The following is a 16944-nucleotide window of genomic DNA, read 5'->3' as shown; positions in this document are numbered from 1 at the left end:
ACTTACCCTCCTTAACTGGGCATCTTTGTGCAAGGCTCCACTTTGAGGTCATTTGCAGAGCCAAAAGAAACAACAGAGATTGAGCTGTGATTTTTGGCGAATTTCCACGGTGAAGGGGACAGAAGCCAAAGGACAGGGTTGGCCAAGGGATCTGATAACTCCACACATTCATTAAGCTGGGACTGCAAAGGGCTATAGATATAAAATAAGGATGACCTGGAAGTAAACATCCTGTGTTCGTGACTCTTGAGTGGTCCAGGGAATCACAAACTATAATTTGAATCAGAAGATCCCATACTGGTAGTGTCCCCAGACATCCGAGAAAGGAGGAAGATACATTCATACCAGCCCTTAAATTATTCCCACAAATACTTTTCCAAATGGCATAATCAATAAACAAAGATAACTGGCATACAAGGAGATAACACAAATGGGAACAAATAGCAAAATCCCTCTCCTCAAAAAGTTCTGAGAACTATCAGATATAGATGATAAAAATACCTATGCTTATTATTATTTTTTCAAGCATACAAGGTTGAAATTTCTCTAGAAACAGGAAACAAGGGGTGCCTGAATGGCTCAGTCAGTTAAGCATCCGGCTCTTGATTTCAGCTCAGGTCATGATCTCATGGTTTGTGACATCCATCCCTGCTTGGGATTCTCTCTTTCCCTCTCTCTGTGCCCCTTCCCTACTTGCACACACACTCTCTCTCTCAAAATAAACTTAATTTTAAAAAAAAGGAAACTATGTAGTTACTTAGATTTTACAAAGTACCAAAAATAGCTTCTAGAAAAGAAGGCTGAAATTACATTAGATACAACTAAAGAAAATTAGTGAGGGGTGCCTGGGTGGCTCAGTCAGTTAAGCGTCTGACTTCAGCTCAGGTCACGATCTCGCGGTCTGTGAGTTCGAGCCCTGCGTCGGGCTCTGGGCTGATGGCTCAGAGCCTGGAACCTGCTTCCGATTCTGTGTCTCCCTCTCTCTCTCTGCCCCTCCCCCATTCATGCTCTGTCTCTTTCTCAAAAATAAATAAAAACGTTAAAAAAAATTAAAAAAAAAAAAAAAAGAAAATTAGTGAACTGGAAGAGAGGTAAGAAAAATTATTCAGAGTTCAGCAGAGACAAAAAGATGGAAAATACAGAAGAGAGATTAAGGATATAAGCAAGTAAAAAGATAACAAATTCCATTATATATTTCATTAGGGTATCAGAAAGAAAGGAGAAAAAGAATGTCCCAGAGGTAGTATTTGAAGAGATAATGGTTGAAAAGTTTCCAGAACTGACACCAAACCACAGGCCAAAGAAGTGCAACACATCCAAAGGAGAGCAAATAAAGCCACATCTATACACAACATAGTGAAACTGCAGAAAAGCCAAGACAAGAGCAAAAAAGTTTAAAGGAACAACACTTAAGATTGCTGCTGTTGAGAAGTCACCAGTCGATGGAAGTCAGAAGACATTGCAATGGGATCTCCAGTATGCTGAAGGAAAACTCTAGATTTATACTTTCAGTAAAAATGATAAGACATTAAAAATATTAAGATGAGATAGATATTTTATATAAATTAAAACAGTTTACCACCAATAGACTTTCAGTAATGGAAATGTGAAAAGATGCACTTCAGATAGAAGGTAAATAAATGATCTAGCCAGGGGTGCTGAGATTTAAGAAAAAATGTAGTGTGAAATAAGAGGCAACTATCTGGATAAACTAAATAAAAATGGATTGTACAAAACAAGAACAATGACATGAGTGGGTATTAAAATATGTATTATTTAAAAATATATATACAGCAACTATATTTGGGATGGCATATATGGGGTTATAGTGTTCCAAGGTCACTGTCCAATTCAAGAGGAAGGTAGACTAAAAGTTAACATTAAACTTGGAGAATTTAATGGCACATGTTGTAATTCCTAAGATAACCAATAAAAAAGTAACCAACAAAAATGGTACAATGACTTATAAATTAAGAGAAAAAGAGGAATGATAAAAATCCAAAAGAAGGCATTGAAGGAGGGAAAAAGAAACAAAGAACGGGTAGTACACAGAGAAAGTATAGACAACATGGTAAAATTTAACCCCAAATAAAGCAATTATTACATTGAATGTAAATGGACTAAATATCCCAGTTAAAAGATAAATATATCAGGCTAGATAAGAAAATCACATTCAATTATATGCCATTTATAATAGACCCATCTGAAGCCTGAGGGCACAGAGAGGTCTGAATTTTAAAAGATGGAAAAAGGTCATGCAAATGCCCAAAGCAAGATGGTGTAGCTATATCAGATAAAACACACTGTAGGGCAAGAATTATTAGAGAAAAAGAGGGTCATTTCATAATGAAAAAAGATAAATTCACTAGGAAAATAGTAAATTTTAATTGTATATATAAATGTGAATATATGGTCTAAAATTATATAATGCAAAAATGGAGAAAACCAAAGGAAGAAATAGACACCGTGGGAGATTTTATTATATGGTTCTTGGAAGTGATAGAACAAGCAGGCCAAAAAAAAGAGGGGGAGAATATAAGATTAGAACTACATGCTTTCCAGACTTGACCCACTGAAATATTTAGAGTACTGTACCTAAGGGATGGAGAATATACATTCTTTTCAAATTTGACCAAATGGTTGAATGGGCGAAGCACTGGTCTCAAGAAATTAGAAAAATGAACACCAAAATAAAATAAAATAAAATAAAATAAAATAAAATAAAATAAAAAGAATTTAAAAATAACACAAATTAGTTAAGTAGAAAACAAACATAAAACTGAGTCTCAACAAAACTAGAAGTTGATTCTTTGAAAAGGCTAATAAAATTGACAAACCTCTAGTGAGACCACTTAAGAGAAAAAGGCACAATTTATCAGTATTAGGAACCAAAAGGAGTTATCACTATAATGCAAACATTAAAAGAAGATATTATAAATACTTTTAGGTCAGTAATACTAAATTTTAGATGAAATAAAAAATTCCTAGAAAAATACAGCTTACCCAACTGGTCCATGATGTAGAGAACTTGCTCGTGAAGTAGAGACTAGTAGCCCTATGAGTATCACAGAAACAGAATCAGTGACTTAAAAAAATCTTCTCCCAAAGAAACTACAGACTTGGTTGACTTTACTGGTGAACTCTACCAAAAATCTAAGGAGAAAATAATTCCAATATTGAATCCTTCCAGTTAATAGAAAAGAGCAGACCCCCCAACTTGCGAGGTTAGTGAAACGTTGATACCAAGGACAGTACAAAAGAGAGAATCTCAATTATGAACATACTTGTAAAAGTCTTAAAAATACTGACAACCTAAATCTAGTAATAGTTTAAAAGATAATATAATCTGTCCAAGTTGGATTTATATCAAGAATGTAAACTTGTTTAGCAGTGAAAATTGATCAGAGTAATTCACCGTATTAACCAACAAAAAGGGGAAAAATTAATCCTCAATACATGCAAAAAAAAAAGTCTGATAAAATTCAACTATTCATGAAAAAGATACATTTAGCAATCCATGAAGAGAATTTCCTTAACCTAATAAAAAGGGTGTCTAAAGAACAAAAAGCAAGAGACATCATACTTAATAGCAAAAATATTAACACTTTCCTTTTGAGGAGAATGTCTGTTATCAACAATTTTATGTAACATTGTGCTAAATGTTCTAGCCAGCTCTATAAGGCAAGAAAAAGGCATAAAAAGGTACAGGGATGGGAAAGCAAGAAACAAAACGTGTTTGCAGGTGATAAGCTTGTCTACATAGAAAATCCAAAAGAATCTACAGAGACCATATTTTATCAATTTTATGACACATTAAAAATTATTTTAACATCTGTAATTGGGCTGCATCTCACAATAGATGAACAGTTGTAATTAAGTCGGAAGCCTCTTATCTGTTCGGGTTGCTATAGCAAAACACCAGAGGCTGGGTGGCTTGTAAACAACAAACATCTATTCTCACAGTTCTAGAAGCTGGATGTCCACGATCATGGCACCAACATGGGCATGTTCTGGTAAAACACCTTTTCCAGCTCATAGCTGGCACTTCTTGCTGTGTCCTCACATGTGGAGAAGGTGAGAAGTCTCAGTGAGGTCTCTTTTATAAGAACTCTAATCCCAGGGAGCCTGGGTGGCTCAGTCAATTAAGCGTCTGACTCCTGATTTCTGCTCAGGTCATAATCTCACAGTTCCTGAGATCGAGCTCCACGTCCGGATATAGAATTCTCTCTCTCTGCCCCTTTCCTGCTCATTCTTTCTCTTACAAAATAAACTTAAAAAAACAAACTCTAATCTCATTTGTGAAGTCTCCACCCTCATGACCTAAGCACCTCCCAAAGATCCCACCTCCTAATTCCATCATCTTTGGGGGTTAAGATTTATTTCAACATACGAATTTTGGGGGGACACAAACATTCAGCCCATAGCACCTTAAGAATAATAGTATATATATGGTATATCTTATAATGGTATGGTATAGTATGGTATATGGGTGGTGTGTTAGGTATACTGAAATACAGTAAATTGTTAGAATTTCATGAGAGTTTAACAAGAATGATGCAGTCAATACACACACACACACACACACACACACACATTTTGTATCCTACTACTAAAAAATTTTTTATTCTACCTTGATGAACACACTTCAAAAACTAACATTGCACTTGACCATAGAGCAAACCTTAATAAATTTTAAAAAGTAGATGTTTTTCTAGGTAGGGCATATTCTCAGGTCACAATCCAAAAAATTTGGAGTAAACAATTTTTAAATGCCAAACAAACCCTTAACTACTGGAAAAGTAGTCTCCCTTGGATGAAAGAGTAAATAAAAGCAAATTAAACTAGAAAGTAATGAAAAGGCAAACATCAATTTCATGCCAAAGTGCATAGGGTGTAGTTAAAGCTATAATCAGGAAAATACAGAAGTTTAAATGTCTTTACTATTAAGTGAGAAAGACTAAAGATAATGAAATCTAGTGCTTTTAATTAAGAAATTAAGAAAAGGAAAAAATAGGAAAACACAAAATTAAAGAGGCAAATTAAAGATAAGTTGAAGTTAATGAAAAATGTTTAAAAAAACCAACAGAAAAAAATGAAATAGGCTGTATAAATCCCAATGTTATTTGAAAATGTCAATAAAATTGAATAACCTTGAGAAACCTAATTAAAGGAAATAAGGGGAATGGTTTGTTACTTAATAAATGGTATATGCAGTATAACTATCTCTCAGCAAGGTGATGTTGGCCCTCTACCTCACTCCATTTATAAACTATATTCCAAGATGCTTTGAAGACTTGCTATTAGCCTAGACAAACCCTGCAATCCTAACACTCTAACACGCAGATTTATGTAGGTAGTTCTGCTGCCCACTACTTCTATTATACAAAGAATAATATCCTAAACAGTCATTTACGGTCCACTGAAATGCTTTCCCATCAGCTAACATCTTTTCCATGTACATAGACCCACTTTGCTATTTGTCAAATTCCTAATCCTCTCCTCTCAAATATTCCTTGACCTCTGTTCACAATTATTTCTATCATTTATACTCTCCTACCTCACTGAGATAGAGGTTATTATACAGGCATAAACAGTTTGCCCTATATGACAGTGAGTTTCAAATCTCTCTTCCACCACCTTGGAAAAGGCAGGCATTGTATCCAGCTGTTTCCTTCCTGCCCATCCAAGTCACAGAGCTGTACGTTCAGATTAAGTGAATTCAATATCGAACTTACTGGTCAGCAGAGACTAGCCAATTTCACTATTTTGAGATGGTCAGTATTTTTCTGTTCATGACAATTATCTGAAACCATTTATATTTAGTGTGGTAATTAGCTAAGAACAAACCTGGACAGAACATAGTTTGCTCCCTTTTTCCTGCTTCCACACAATAATGTACTCACATCAACCTAGCAGTCTAAGGTTTTGGAAGCTGTTATGAAATCCTATAAGAAGAGAATTCTTGTATCTCTCAAGTCTTATAGATAATGTAGCATGAGGTTATTACATATATTATTGTAGTGGTCCCTGCTGGCAACATTCAAGTCATAAATTCTTAACCATATTATGAATTTGAGGTTTTTTCAACGTAATGTGATGGTTGAAAAAGGCACCAAGACCCAAACTCAGAAGAATAACCAGTAATCACATTTCATCCAGAATAGAAGGCTAGCCAAAGAAAATATCCCATAGTTCTCTCCACACCTGCAAAGGAACAAGCCAAATTAAAAAACAAAACAAAATATTTAATAGGCATTTTTACAATTGCAGTACAAATTATCACTTCAAATAAACATTACAGGGTTTTTATTAATCACTAGTCACCCAATAAATAATTTTTGCAGCTTTCTGAGAAAATTGCTTCATTACAAAGTGAATGTTTTAATGCATTACTTTGTTTGTACTTCTACGTATCAGGAAAATTTTATTGTATCTTGAATTTCAACAACCTTAAACTTTTACAGGAATTGCTTGGGCAGATGTCCTAATTTCAGTCATTTACTGGAACAAACTTTAAAATTAGGCAAGATGTTGGAGAAAATTACATTGGAAAAGGGAATATAATGTTGGGGTCACAGAGACAATATTGAATTATAAAGTTCTGTGCTTCAAATCCTCTGCAGTGAACTGGACCGCCTTACAGAGTAGTAATGAAAGAAACTGCACGGCCTGTATGGGAGCAGAGAAAGACCAAAAATAAAAAACCCACAGGATGAAATCCCCAGGATGGCAGCTGCTCATTGTCCAGATTATTCAACCAACTCTGCTGTGAACCTAGGGAACCTACAAACTATCAAAGCACTGATTTAAAAAATAAATAAGGCAATTCCAATTGTCCTTTTTTAAAAGAGAACACTGGTGTGTGAACCTTACCTATATGATCACCTCAAAATTCAGTCTACGTTGTTCACCAAATTTGAACACCTCTTATCACATCATGTTTGTTCAATTCTTTATGTTAAACTACTGATAATTTTTCTTGTGACCTGCCTCCTGAGGTCAACATAATTCTGTGTTAATACTTAATGTCAGACTCTTATGAGCCACCTGTGTGATGAGCACCTTTCTTAATTAAAATTCTGTTCTCTGTCCCACTTATGGCTACTTGGATCTAGAAGAAGAAACCTTAAAGTTAGGCCTATTTCCATCACTGCAAGTCACTGCTGTCATACACATACCTGCTTTCAAATTCACCTCCTTTTTGATGGGAAAAAGAGGTGACAGAGGAAAGAACATTTGAATTAAGAAATCTTTGATTCCGTTCCCAGTCGTACCCTCAGTAGCAAAGTGGATCCCGGCAAATCATTTCACTTCTCCGGGACGCTTACCGATCTTGTGTTCCTTCTCCCCCTAACTCTTCAAGAATGATGTTGTTTACTTGTGTTTACGAGACGTAACGGGATATGAAGTACTTACTACAGAAAACGTCCTCGTCAGCTAAGGCCAGAAACATCATCTTTTACCACTGGTCAATCACATATACTCTCAGTTTCTCTCTGTGGGTCACTAATACCTTTTTTCTCTAATCGGTTTTCAGATGAAATGCGATGAATGTGGTGGTTTTCTTTTTGTTTTGAGCACCAAATTTAAATAACCTGCAGTGTATCCCGATAGTGGCAATGAGAAATAATTCTGAAACCCTTGAGGTAAAAACAGAGTGGTTACCCCCAGTGGTAAAAACCCCCAGAGTGGTTTTACCCAGAGGTAAAAACAGTAAGATTTCACCAGTGAATTTCTTGTTACCGAAAATACGGTATCCTCTCCAAACGGATTCTACACCTTATAACCTTATTCTTAAAATGTAAACTAATATTTAGGTGATACCTTTCTAAATGATGGACTAGGGCAAGAAGTGGTGTTGCAAATGTATAGAAAAATGTATAGCCAAAAACAATAAGCCTAATAAACAGATAGATAAGCAAACCCAAAAATGCTGCCCTGGGGTTTCTTATATAGGGAGGCACAGAGCTAAAATAAATATTCTTCATAATACAACAACGAGGACCAATGTCATGTGCCGGTATGGGTTTTCACGGTTTGTGCTTTTACTTGGTATGGAATGTAAGAGGAGAAAGAGGCCGCGAGGTTTTCTCTCATAGGGAAGAGTCAGTGTAGAAAAACCAGTTTAGTACACGTGGGCTCAAGACTGTAGCGCTTTATGGGGCAGGCACCATCCAAGACATGATGCGGGAAGGAGTCTGCAGCCGCTTCAGCTCAGGTTCAGCAAATGGGATATACTTCAGACCCAAAACCGTGTGCGACACCATTTCTCACGTGATCAGGGTCAGTGTACACGTATATAAGTAAACACAAGGGCTCACAGGAATGTATACTCATTTGGTTGATCTATTGGGGGCTTCCAACTTTTACTATTTTTTGTAACCTCATATCAGCAGGCCAGGGATATAGCTCTTAATGGTCCCAGACACCTTTTAGTTTTATGGATCAACCTTCAGGCGGTTCACCGTAAAGTTATTCCCAATATCTGTAAGATACAAACAAAAATTAAAAAGACCCACATACACACATAAATTGAAAAACCATTTAAAATCCAATGAGAGAGAGACTCTTGGACATCATCAGCTAGATTCTCTTTCCTCAAGTCTACACGCTGAATCTAACCAGATTCTAGGAAACTAAAATGCACACGTCTGGAATAAAACGTATCTTCGTGGCTGAATAATTATCTCATTGAATAAGAGACACAAGAGTGACAGAAGGACAACTGTGTTTTCAGTGTGCCTTTAAATAGAGGTCTCTTTTGACCCGGGAGGGTGAGGCCAAGGTGTGGGGCTGTGCCCTGGAAAGAGATGCCAGAGGGAAGAAGGCACACGTTCTCGGAAAGAGCTGTGGTCCGTGCCTCCTGCTCATGTTTCTGCCAGCGGGTCAAACACCTGCAGCACAGTCCTCTTGTCCTTGTCACTGATTGTCATCCAGTGACCCAAGTCGCTCGGCCCGTGCTCCGGTGGCAGGTTGTCGGCCGCTGAGGCGCTGATTTGCAGCGAGGCTGTGTGTGCTCTTCCAAGGCTCCCAGTCCCGGGGTCCAGTGGGTCAGAGTTCTTGGAAAGCCAGGCATTCTTCAACAGGTGAGTGTCGTGGAGAAGGTTCCAGAAAGGATCCTGGTAATCACCAAGAAGGGAGGCCGCCTCTGGCTGTGTCTCCTTGGTACCATCTGCTTGGGCACCAGCAGCAGACAAGGGGCCAGGATGAGCCGGCTGTGGAAAGAGCACGCCCTGGTCAGGCCGGGGCGCCGGGGAACAGTCACTGCTGCTACAGGTGAGGCTCTGGAGAAGCTGGCTGTTGCTCTGCAGCACCTGCAGGTGGAAGGCCGCGGGGGCGGACTTCTTCCTCCTCGGGGGTGCCTGCGGCGCGGGGGGCAGCACCTCCAGAGGGGGTGGCGGGGTGGCTCCGGCCGCAGGAGGGGCGTCGTTGGGCACCGGCTTCCCCCCACTTGCCTTCCTGTCAGTCCCCTTCCTGGGCTGAAGTGTTCTCGGTTTGGGAACAGGAGGGACGGCTGCTAGAGGAGGGGTTTCAAGGCTGGTCTCTGGGGGCCCGATTGTGAAATGGACAGACTGTTGCCCACACTGTTCTTCCGGTGACTCAGGCTGAGAAAAGGCAGGACAGAGAGTGTAAGTCAGTAAGAGGCCAGCGCTGGGGGAGCAGGAATCAGCACCCAGACGCTGTCTGCAGGGGAGCAGGGATGGGGCCGAGATGACATTCCAGCAAATTCAAGATTTGAGAATGTCCGGGATGCGCAAATGTAACCAGATACAAAACGGCACAGGAGAAACACGTATGAAGTACCAGGAGGTCCAACAAAACAGGAGTGGAAGCTTTAACACCAGGGCCACACGGTGACTATTTTGACACAAGTTTTTTGGGTTTTTTTTTTCCTGTTACCTTAGAAACGGGGTTATGCTCTTCCTTGATTAAAAGCAAACCTCCAAAAAAAAAAAAAAAAAACCAAAAAACAAAAAAAATCCCCGATCTTTTCTGAGGCCACGGCTTTGAAAATTCAGTGTGTACCATGCCAGGCTGAAGGAACCTCCCTTACAGTGCGCAGCTCACCGAAAGGCTAATGGATTGGCTTGCTCCTTAAGCCTTTGATTTTTAAATTTTTTTTTTAACGTTTATTTATTTTTGCGACAGAGAAAGACAGAGCATGAACGGGGGAGGGTCAGAGAGAGGGAGACACAGAATCTGAAACAGGCTCCAGGCTCTGAGTAGTCAGCACAGAGCCCGACACGGGGCTCGAACCCACGGACTGCGAGATCATGACCTGAGCCGAAGTCAGATGCTTAACCGACTGAACCACCCAGGCGCCCCAAGCCTTTGATTTTTAAATACGGAAGATGGAAATTTTCGCACGGGAGTGTCACTTCCTTGGCCCCAATTCAAAACGATCGCAGAACTGCACGCAGCCAAAGGAAGCTTCCGTACTGCGGGGGGCCGTTTGAACCGTCAGCATCAGCACGTCCTCTGGCTCTCTAGAAAACAAACTGCAAAAACCACCCCTTCTCCACCAGCCTTTTACTGTAAGCCCTGTGCAGTGGCCTGAGAAAATGAATCCACTTCTGCCCTGGCTTCCCAGAGACAAGACAGAACAGGGACAGGGGAAAGGAGGAGGAGGAAAGAGGTCTGCTCCCTAAGGAGGCCCGGCAGATGGACACGTGTGACTCGCAGATGGAGAGGCAGACGGATGCTGGACACACAGAGCAAGCGTCAAAGCCACAACGCACACTTTCCACAGGTGGAAAAGCAGCGGTCACCCTGTAATGACCAGCCAAGGGATTACCGAGGGTCCCGTTACTAGAACACTGGGATCAAACGGAAGATCCAGATGTCTCTACAGGTGCCAGTCTTTGGGCTGCGACTGTCCTGACAAACTCATGTCTTTGAAGCAGTAAGCGAGGCTGAGAAGCTTGAGAGCGAGAGCAAAAAACAATCTGCAAGAAAAGTGGCAAGAGAAGCCGTCGAAGCCCCAGCGTCCGAGCCGCCCACGAGCTCGTCGACACCGCTAATCCAGGAACCCGCTGTCGGTTTTCTGGCGCAAATCAAGCGTGTACGTGTGCGACCAGATATACACGAGCGGGAAACACAGGAGCACTTGGAGAAGCACATCCCATGGCGGCTCCATCTGGGGGCTCAGACGGAACGTTTGGGAAGCGCGACGCCTGCAAGCTGCTCCATGGCAGTGACAGATTCCTGGCTTTTCTGCTCGGCTAGAGCCAACGACGCGGCGGGGATATGAAGGAGGAAGCGACGGCCAAGGAGTTTCCCACGGACGGGGCCGTGTCTGGGAATCCTCTAAGCAGACGCTGGAGCTACGCGGGAGTAAGGGACTTCGCTCCGGGTTCTTACCTTTCCGGTCCTCCTCAAGGTTGGCTTCTTGATGGCAGGAACCCTGGGTGCAGGCCGACGGGGCAGGAGCGGGGCCACCGCTACTGGGGGCTCTGGTTTGGAAGTCCCTTGGTTCCTCAGGGCTGTGGCATTTACGGCTTCTCCTGGGATGCCTGAAACATACGGTCGTATGGATGGTGACGCGGGCAGGACAGGGCAGTGCGCGGCACGATTTAATAGCCAGACGGTCTGCTACACGCTAATGCTAATTTACTCAGGTGATGTGTTTCCTTTTTGTTCTAAAAACAACCACAGCAAAATCTTTGGGGGGATGTCAGGACCAACCAGCTAGGTTTAGCCCCCAGCTTCTCATGTTCACCTTCTCGACACGGATTGGTCTTCACGGGGGGTATCAGTGAGGCCCAGGCATTATACACAAAGTTTTATGTGTACGTGTATTTCTCTCAGGGGAGGTAATCTGAAACTTCTCAAAATCTCTGCAGGGCCCACGACCAAGGAAACGTCAAGTTGGGATCCTGGGTAGATTTCGAACCTCAAACCTCTCCTAACCACCACATTCATAAAAAACTTCTTTAAAAAGCTTTATTGGGGTACCCAGGTGGCTCAGTCAGTTAAGCATCCAACTTCAGCACAAGTCATGATCTCACAGTTCGTGGGTTCGAGCCCTGCACTGGGGTCTGCTCTCAGCACAGAGCCTACTTCGGATCCTCTGTCTCCCTCTCTCTCTGCGCCTTCCTCTCTCTCAAAACAAACAAACAAACAAACAAACAAACAAAAAACCATTAAAAAAAGTAGCTTTACTGAGATATAATTCACATGCCATGAAATTCACCCTTTTTAAGAACACAGTTTAGGGGCGCCTGGGTGGCGCAGTCGGTTAAGCGTCCGACTTCAGCCAGGTCACGATCTCGCGGTCCGTGAGTTCGAGCCCCGCGTCAGGCTCTGGGCTGATGGCTCGGAGCCTGGAGCCTGTTTCTGATTCTGTGTCTCCCTCTCTCTCTGCCCCTCCCCCGTTCATGCTCTGTCTCTCTGTCCCAAAAATGAATAAACGTTGAAAAAAAAAAAAAAAAAAAGAACACAGTTTAGTGGTTTTTTAAGTATATTCCTAGAATTGTACAACTACCACCACTATCTTTCCAGAACATTCTCATTACCGCAAAAAGGAACCCTGTCCCCATTAGCAGTTGCCCCCCCCCCCCCATTCTCCCCTCCCAGGCCCTGGAAACAACTAGTATGTTTCTGTCTGAGTAGATTTGCCTATTTTGGACACTTTGTATAAATGGAATCATACAATATAAAGCCTTTTGTGTTTAGCTTCTTTCCCTCAGCATAATATTGTTAAGATGTACCCATGATAAAGCATATATATGAGTGCTTTTTTCTACAATTTTTTTAACACTTACTCATTTTTGAAAGAAAGAGAGAGACAGAGTGCGAATGGGGAAGGGGCAGAGAGAGTGGGAGACACAGAATTCGAAGCAGGCTCCAGGCTCCAAGCTGTCAGCATGGAGCCCGACACGGGGCTCGAACACACAGACTGCAAGATCATGACCTGAGCCGGTCGGCCACCCAACCGACTGAGCCACCCAGGTGCCCCTGTATGAGTGCTTTTTAAGGCCGAATAATATTCCACTATATGGTTACACTACATCTTACCCACTCATCAGTTGATGGTCATGTGGGTGGTTGGTTACATCTGTACAATTATTTATTATTGTTACTTGAGAGAGAGAGAAAACACCAGCAGGGGAGAGGGCAGAAGGAGACAGAGAGATCCCAAGCAGCCTCCATGCTCAGTGCAGAGCCTGACATGGGCCCGATCCCATGACCCCAGGATCACGACCTGAGCCCAAACCAAGAGGGACATGCAACCGACTGAGCCACCAGGTGCCCCATAATTTTATTCCTTTTTTTTTTTTTTTTTTTTTTCACAAAAAAGGAACCACTCATGATAGTTATTCTACAACGTTTCTTGACCTCTTAATTCATGCCCCCTTAAATGTTACTTGGGATTCCAAATAAGGTACATATCCTGACTAAAAGCAAACAGACAGCTAGACTGGGTACCGCTTTCCAGAGGGCATGATCTCCCCTCCCCAAAACAAAAAACGAAAAACAAAAGATGTTAGTACTAGCAATTTTGAATGCATGGTGGGGATCCCAAGTTAAAATATGATTAACATGGGCTTCAAGGGAAATGACAGCACCAAAAAATTAACAGGCAGTTTGGTGAAAAGATCCCTGCCAGACAGTAAAGAATCTATACTCACTAGTGATTTAAAAAGTAGGTTTTAGGCCTGAAATAGGGACGTGTCCCTAACTATCCTTTTTTATGGAGCCAGTGGAATGAATTGGTGCCTGAAGCATTATCCTTTTTTTAAATTCTTTGTTTATTTCAGTCTCTCCTTTAAAGTGCTTCTTAATAATCCTGGGCTTGTTTCTATATACTTACTGCATTTTAAGTATATATTTTTAGGGGCAACTGAGAGCTCAGTTAGTTAAGGGTCCGACTCTTGATTTCAGCTCAGGTCACGATCTCACGGTTCGTGGGTTCGAGCCCTGCATCGGGCTCCGTGCTGATAGCACGGAGCTTGCTTGGGATTCTCTCTCTCCCTCTCTCTCTCTGCCCCTCCCACACACGTGTGCTCTCTTTCCCAAAGTAAATAAATATGTGATTTTAAATGGATAGTAAAATTTAGCAGTTCAGTTTTATCAAATGTTGCTAAAGGGTGTTTCCATTTAATACTGCCTCCAGAAAGAAGGAAGTTACTTTCTCTTCTAGGTCCCTTCTAGTAGGAAGAGGCAAAGAGAAGACCAGAAGCAGAACCCCAGCGGACCACTCACCCCCTCTCGCTTCCAGGAGACATCGGATGGCTGCTTCTGCCTCCTGGGCATTGGTAGTTTTGATCTGCTTGACATTGTAGGGTTTACTTATCCCCGTCCTGGCTTTGGGCTTCAGGACAGAGTCAAGAAGAAAAGCAATGTTAACACAGGCAGGCAAACAGACTCACCTGGTCTGATCCCTGCCTGCCGGTCTGTTCACAAGCATGTGATGCAAAGGGCTCCGTCAGATGGTGGTTAAGACGCAAACTCCGATCCAGACCGCATCCCTCAAGCCTCTGTCCCCCCGGAGTACTCTGAGACAAATGCAGTAATACTGAGACCTGACCTCCTGTCCCCAACCGGATGGTTACAGGTCTTGGCAATGCGGCTAAACCACCGTCTGCTTTGTTAACCAGGTAAAAGCCAGAAAGCATCATCAGAGGCCACTTTTTCGGCAGCTCAGCACAATTCTTGACACACCTTCCACGTTTCCTCAAAAGTGCCCTTTCTGCCTCTTCACCCAAACCTCTGGGTTGCCACTGATGGCCTGCCTTCACTACCATCAACTGCTGAGGCCTAGCTGTTCGTTCCCTCCCCTGCCGTCACACGGGACATCTGGCCCAGCCGCCGCACCCTCCTGGCACAGCCTGCCTCCACCCAGCACCCCGGCTTCACCTCCCGTGCTCTATTCCTCTGACCTCCACCTACTGTCTTCCTACGCAGCTCACTGCCATCTTCTGGAACTTTCCACCTCTACCATCCTCCCTGTTGTTATCACTAGCATTCCCTTACCGCGAAATTGAGGCCCCATTACCTCTTCTCTCAAGACAACTGATCAGAATTTCTCCTATTTTGCCTTCTATCAAGCACTTGTCTACACACACCAAGGTCCAAGTCAAGCCTCGGAAGGGAGAGAAGCAGAGGGGTCTGGGAACAGTCCCACCACACAGGGACACGTGGGATTTTTTTTTTTTTTTCGTCAAACGTGATTTTCTCTCTAGCCCTCTTACAACCGTATGAAAACCCTATAAAAGACCTAAACTATGGGTTTGGGAAAGAGCTGTCAGGCAGAGGGTAAAGAGATACTAGTCTATATATTCTCTGAAGAGGTGATCCTGCCTGATCTCAGGGGCTGGAGGTGAGCCACGGGGCAGACCCCTGGGGTTTGGAACGCTGGCCCACTTTGCTTTGAGCAGAACCTGAAAGAACTCACTGCGTGCTGGGGCGCTCCTGGCAGAAGTTTTGCCGTCTGCAAAATCGAGTACTGCCCATGGGTGCCGGAGGAGATGGACACGTCCGAAGCCGACTTTTTCACCATTAAACCAGCTGTGAAAAACAACCAGGCAGAGTCCCCATCTCAGTGAGGTCACTGGCTGCTTTGGAGCCATGTCCCAGCTAGCTGGGAGCCAGGCCAACCACACACGTTCGTGGGGTCCGAGCCCGGGGGGCTGGTGGGCATTCGCAGAGTCGATACTAACTTTCTCCTTTGATTCTCAAGCAGTTTGTGACTATTCTCTGGAGAAATATTATTTGAACACAAATTTTAATCTAACATCCTGGCGGGGGCGGGGGGGATTCAAATCCGATATAAAAGCCAATTCATTTTTAAGCGGTTTAAAACACACTGCAGTTATTAGGACTCAGTTTTAAAAGTGGTTTGTGGACAAAAATCTAAAAACCAAAAACAAAAAACCAAAGCAGAGGAATAAATGCATTAAATTACACTTATGGTCATTCAGAAATCATGTTTTAGAATGTTCAATGACATAGACATTAGACGAAAGACAAAAAAATGGCCGCCAATTTTGTAAAAAAATAACCGTATGTAGGTATAGATACATATATTTAGAAAAAGGCTGGAAATGTTGTGATTAACAATTGTTATCTGTAGACAGCCAAGTGAATTTTTAAAAGTTCTGTATTTATCTATTTTGGTAAAATTTCCACAATATGACGTAAATTTTATTTATGTAGTATTTTATTCTCTGAGTGTTAACTCAGAAAAGTAAAGAATACACATAAAAGGGCATGTGCTTCTGGCTCACCATCCATTACTCTTGTGACGTAAGCCAAGGTAAACCTAAATGGAAAGTAAAGCCTGAGGAAAATCCCTGTGTCTGTGACGCGTTTGGGGTGAGGAGAGAAGTAAACAGTAGAGGTAAAACAGAAGGTGCTCAAAAGCACATCACAAATATCTTTGCAGGTTGTTGAGGAAAAGCTTGAGGGCCAAGCACTGGTTCTGGGGGAGCAGGAAGAGGTGCACTTTCCTCGGGCTCACGGGGAAGGGGCTGTCCTCAGGTGGCCGGATGCTGGAGGCCACAGGCCTGGGCCTGCAGAAGACAGGACGCCCGGTTTGAGGCGGCCCTGAGGTCGCCTGGAGTGTTGGGCGTCTGGGCTTACTGGAACCCTGGGAAGCAGGGAGAGGGCGGGCAGCAGGCGCGGACAGAAGGCCGCTTCTGCAGGAGTGGGGAGGAAGGTGCTGGAAGGTCCTCGCCCAGCGGTCGCCTCAACTTTCCATTCTCTACTGTCTCAAACAGAAAGCGCCTTAAAGCAAACCGCAGCTACAGGAGAGTGAACAGCTTTGTCAAAGATTCACATAGTTTCCCACGAGAAACACGACCATCTCTGACACCAAGACAGAAAGGAGCCTGAGGCGGGGAAGGCGCTGGGGACCCGGGTGAGGCAGCAGCGGACTCAGAGGGAGGTGCTGAGTAGCAGGCCACAGGCGGTTATTCCCAGCAGGCACGGTGTAAGCCGAAA

At 42.8% G+C, this 16944-nt stretch overlaps 1 protein-coding gene across 6 annotated transcripts in view; it reads right to left on the bottom strand.

The window, feature by feature from the left end:
- Positions 1-6224: 6224 nt before the first annotated feature.
- The window catches only part of SYNJ2 (synaptojanin 2), a 106055-nt gene continuing 95335 nt past the window's right edge, over positions 6225-16944 (bottom strand). For 5 of the 6 annotated variants that reach the window (XM_045500154.1, XM_045500153.1, XM_045500157.1 and 2 more), the window contains 4 exons: positions 15398-15510; positions 14206-14314; positions 11362-11513; positions 6225-9605 (listed from right to left, as the gene is read on the bottom strand). In XM_045500154.1, coding sequence (XP_045356110.1) covers positions 8868-9605; positions 11362-11513; positions 14206-14314; positions 15398-15510 — 1112 coding nt within the window. In that variant the 3' untranslated portion in view covers positions 6225-8867. Of the gene's footprint in view, positions 9606-10795; positions 10947-11361; positions 11514-14205; positions 14315-15397; positions 15511-16944 lie in introns of all 6 variants that reach the window. The other variant, XM_045500158.1, reaches the window with a different exon arrangement.

This window comes from Leopardus geoffroyi, chromosome B2 (genome assembly GCF_018350155.1).
Source record: "Leopardus geoffroyi isolate Oge1 chromosome B2, O.geoffroyi_Oge1_pat1.0, whole genome shotgun sequence".
Taxonomy (NCBI): Eukaryota; Metazoa; Chordata; class Mammalia; order Carnivora; family Felidae; genus Leopardus; species Leopardus geoffroyi.
This window is presented reverse-complemented; position numbering and strand designations above follow the sequence as displayed.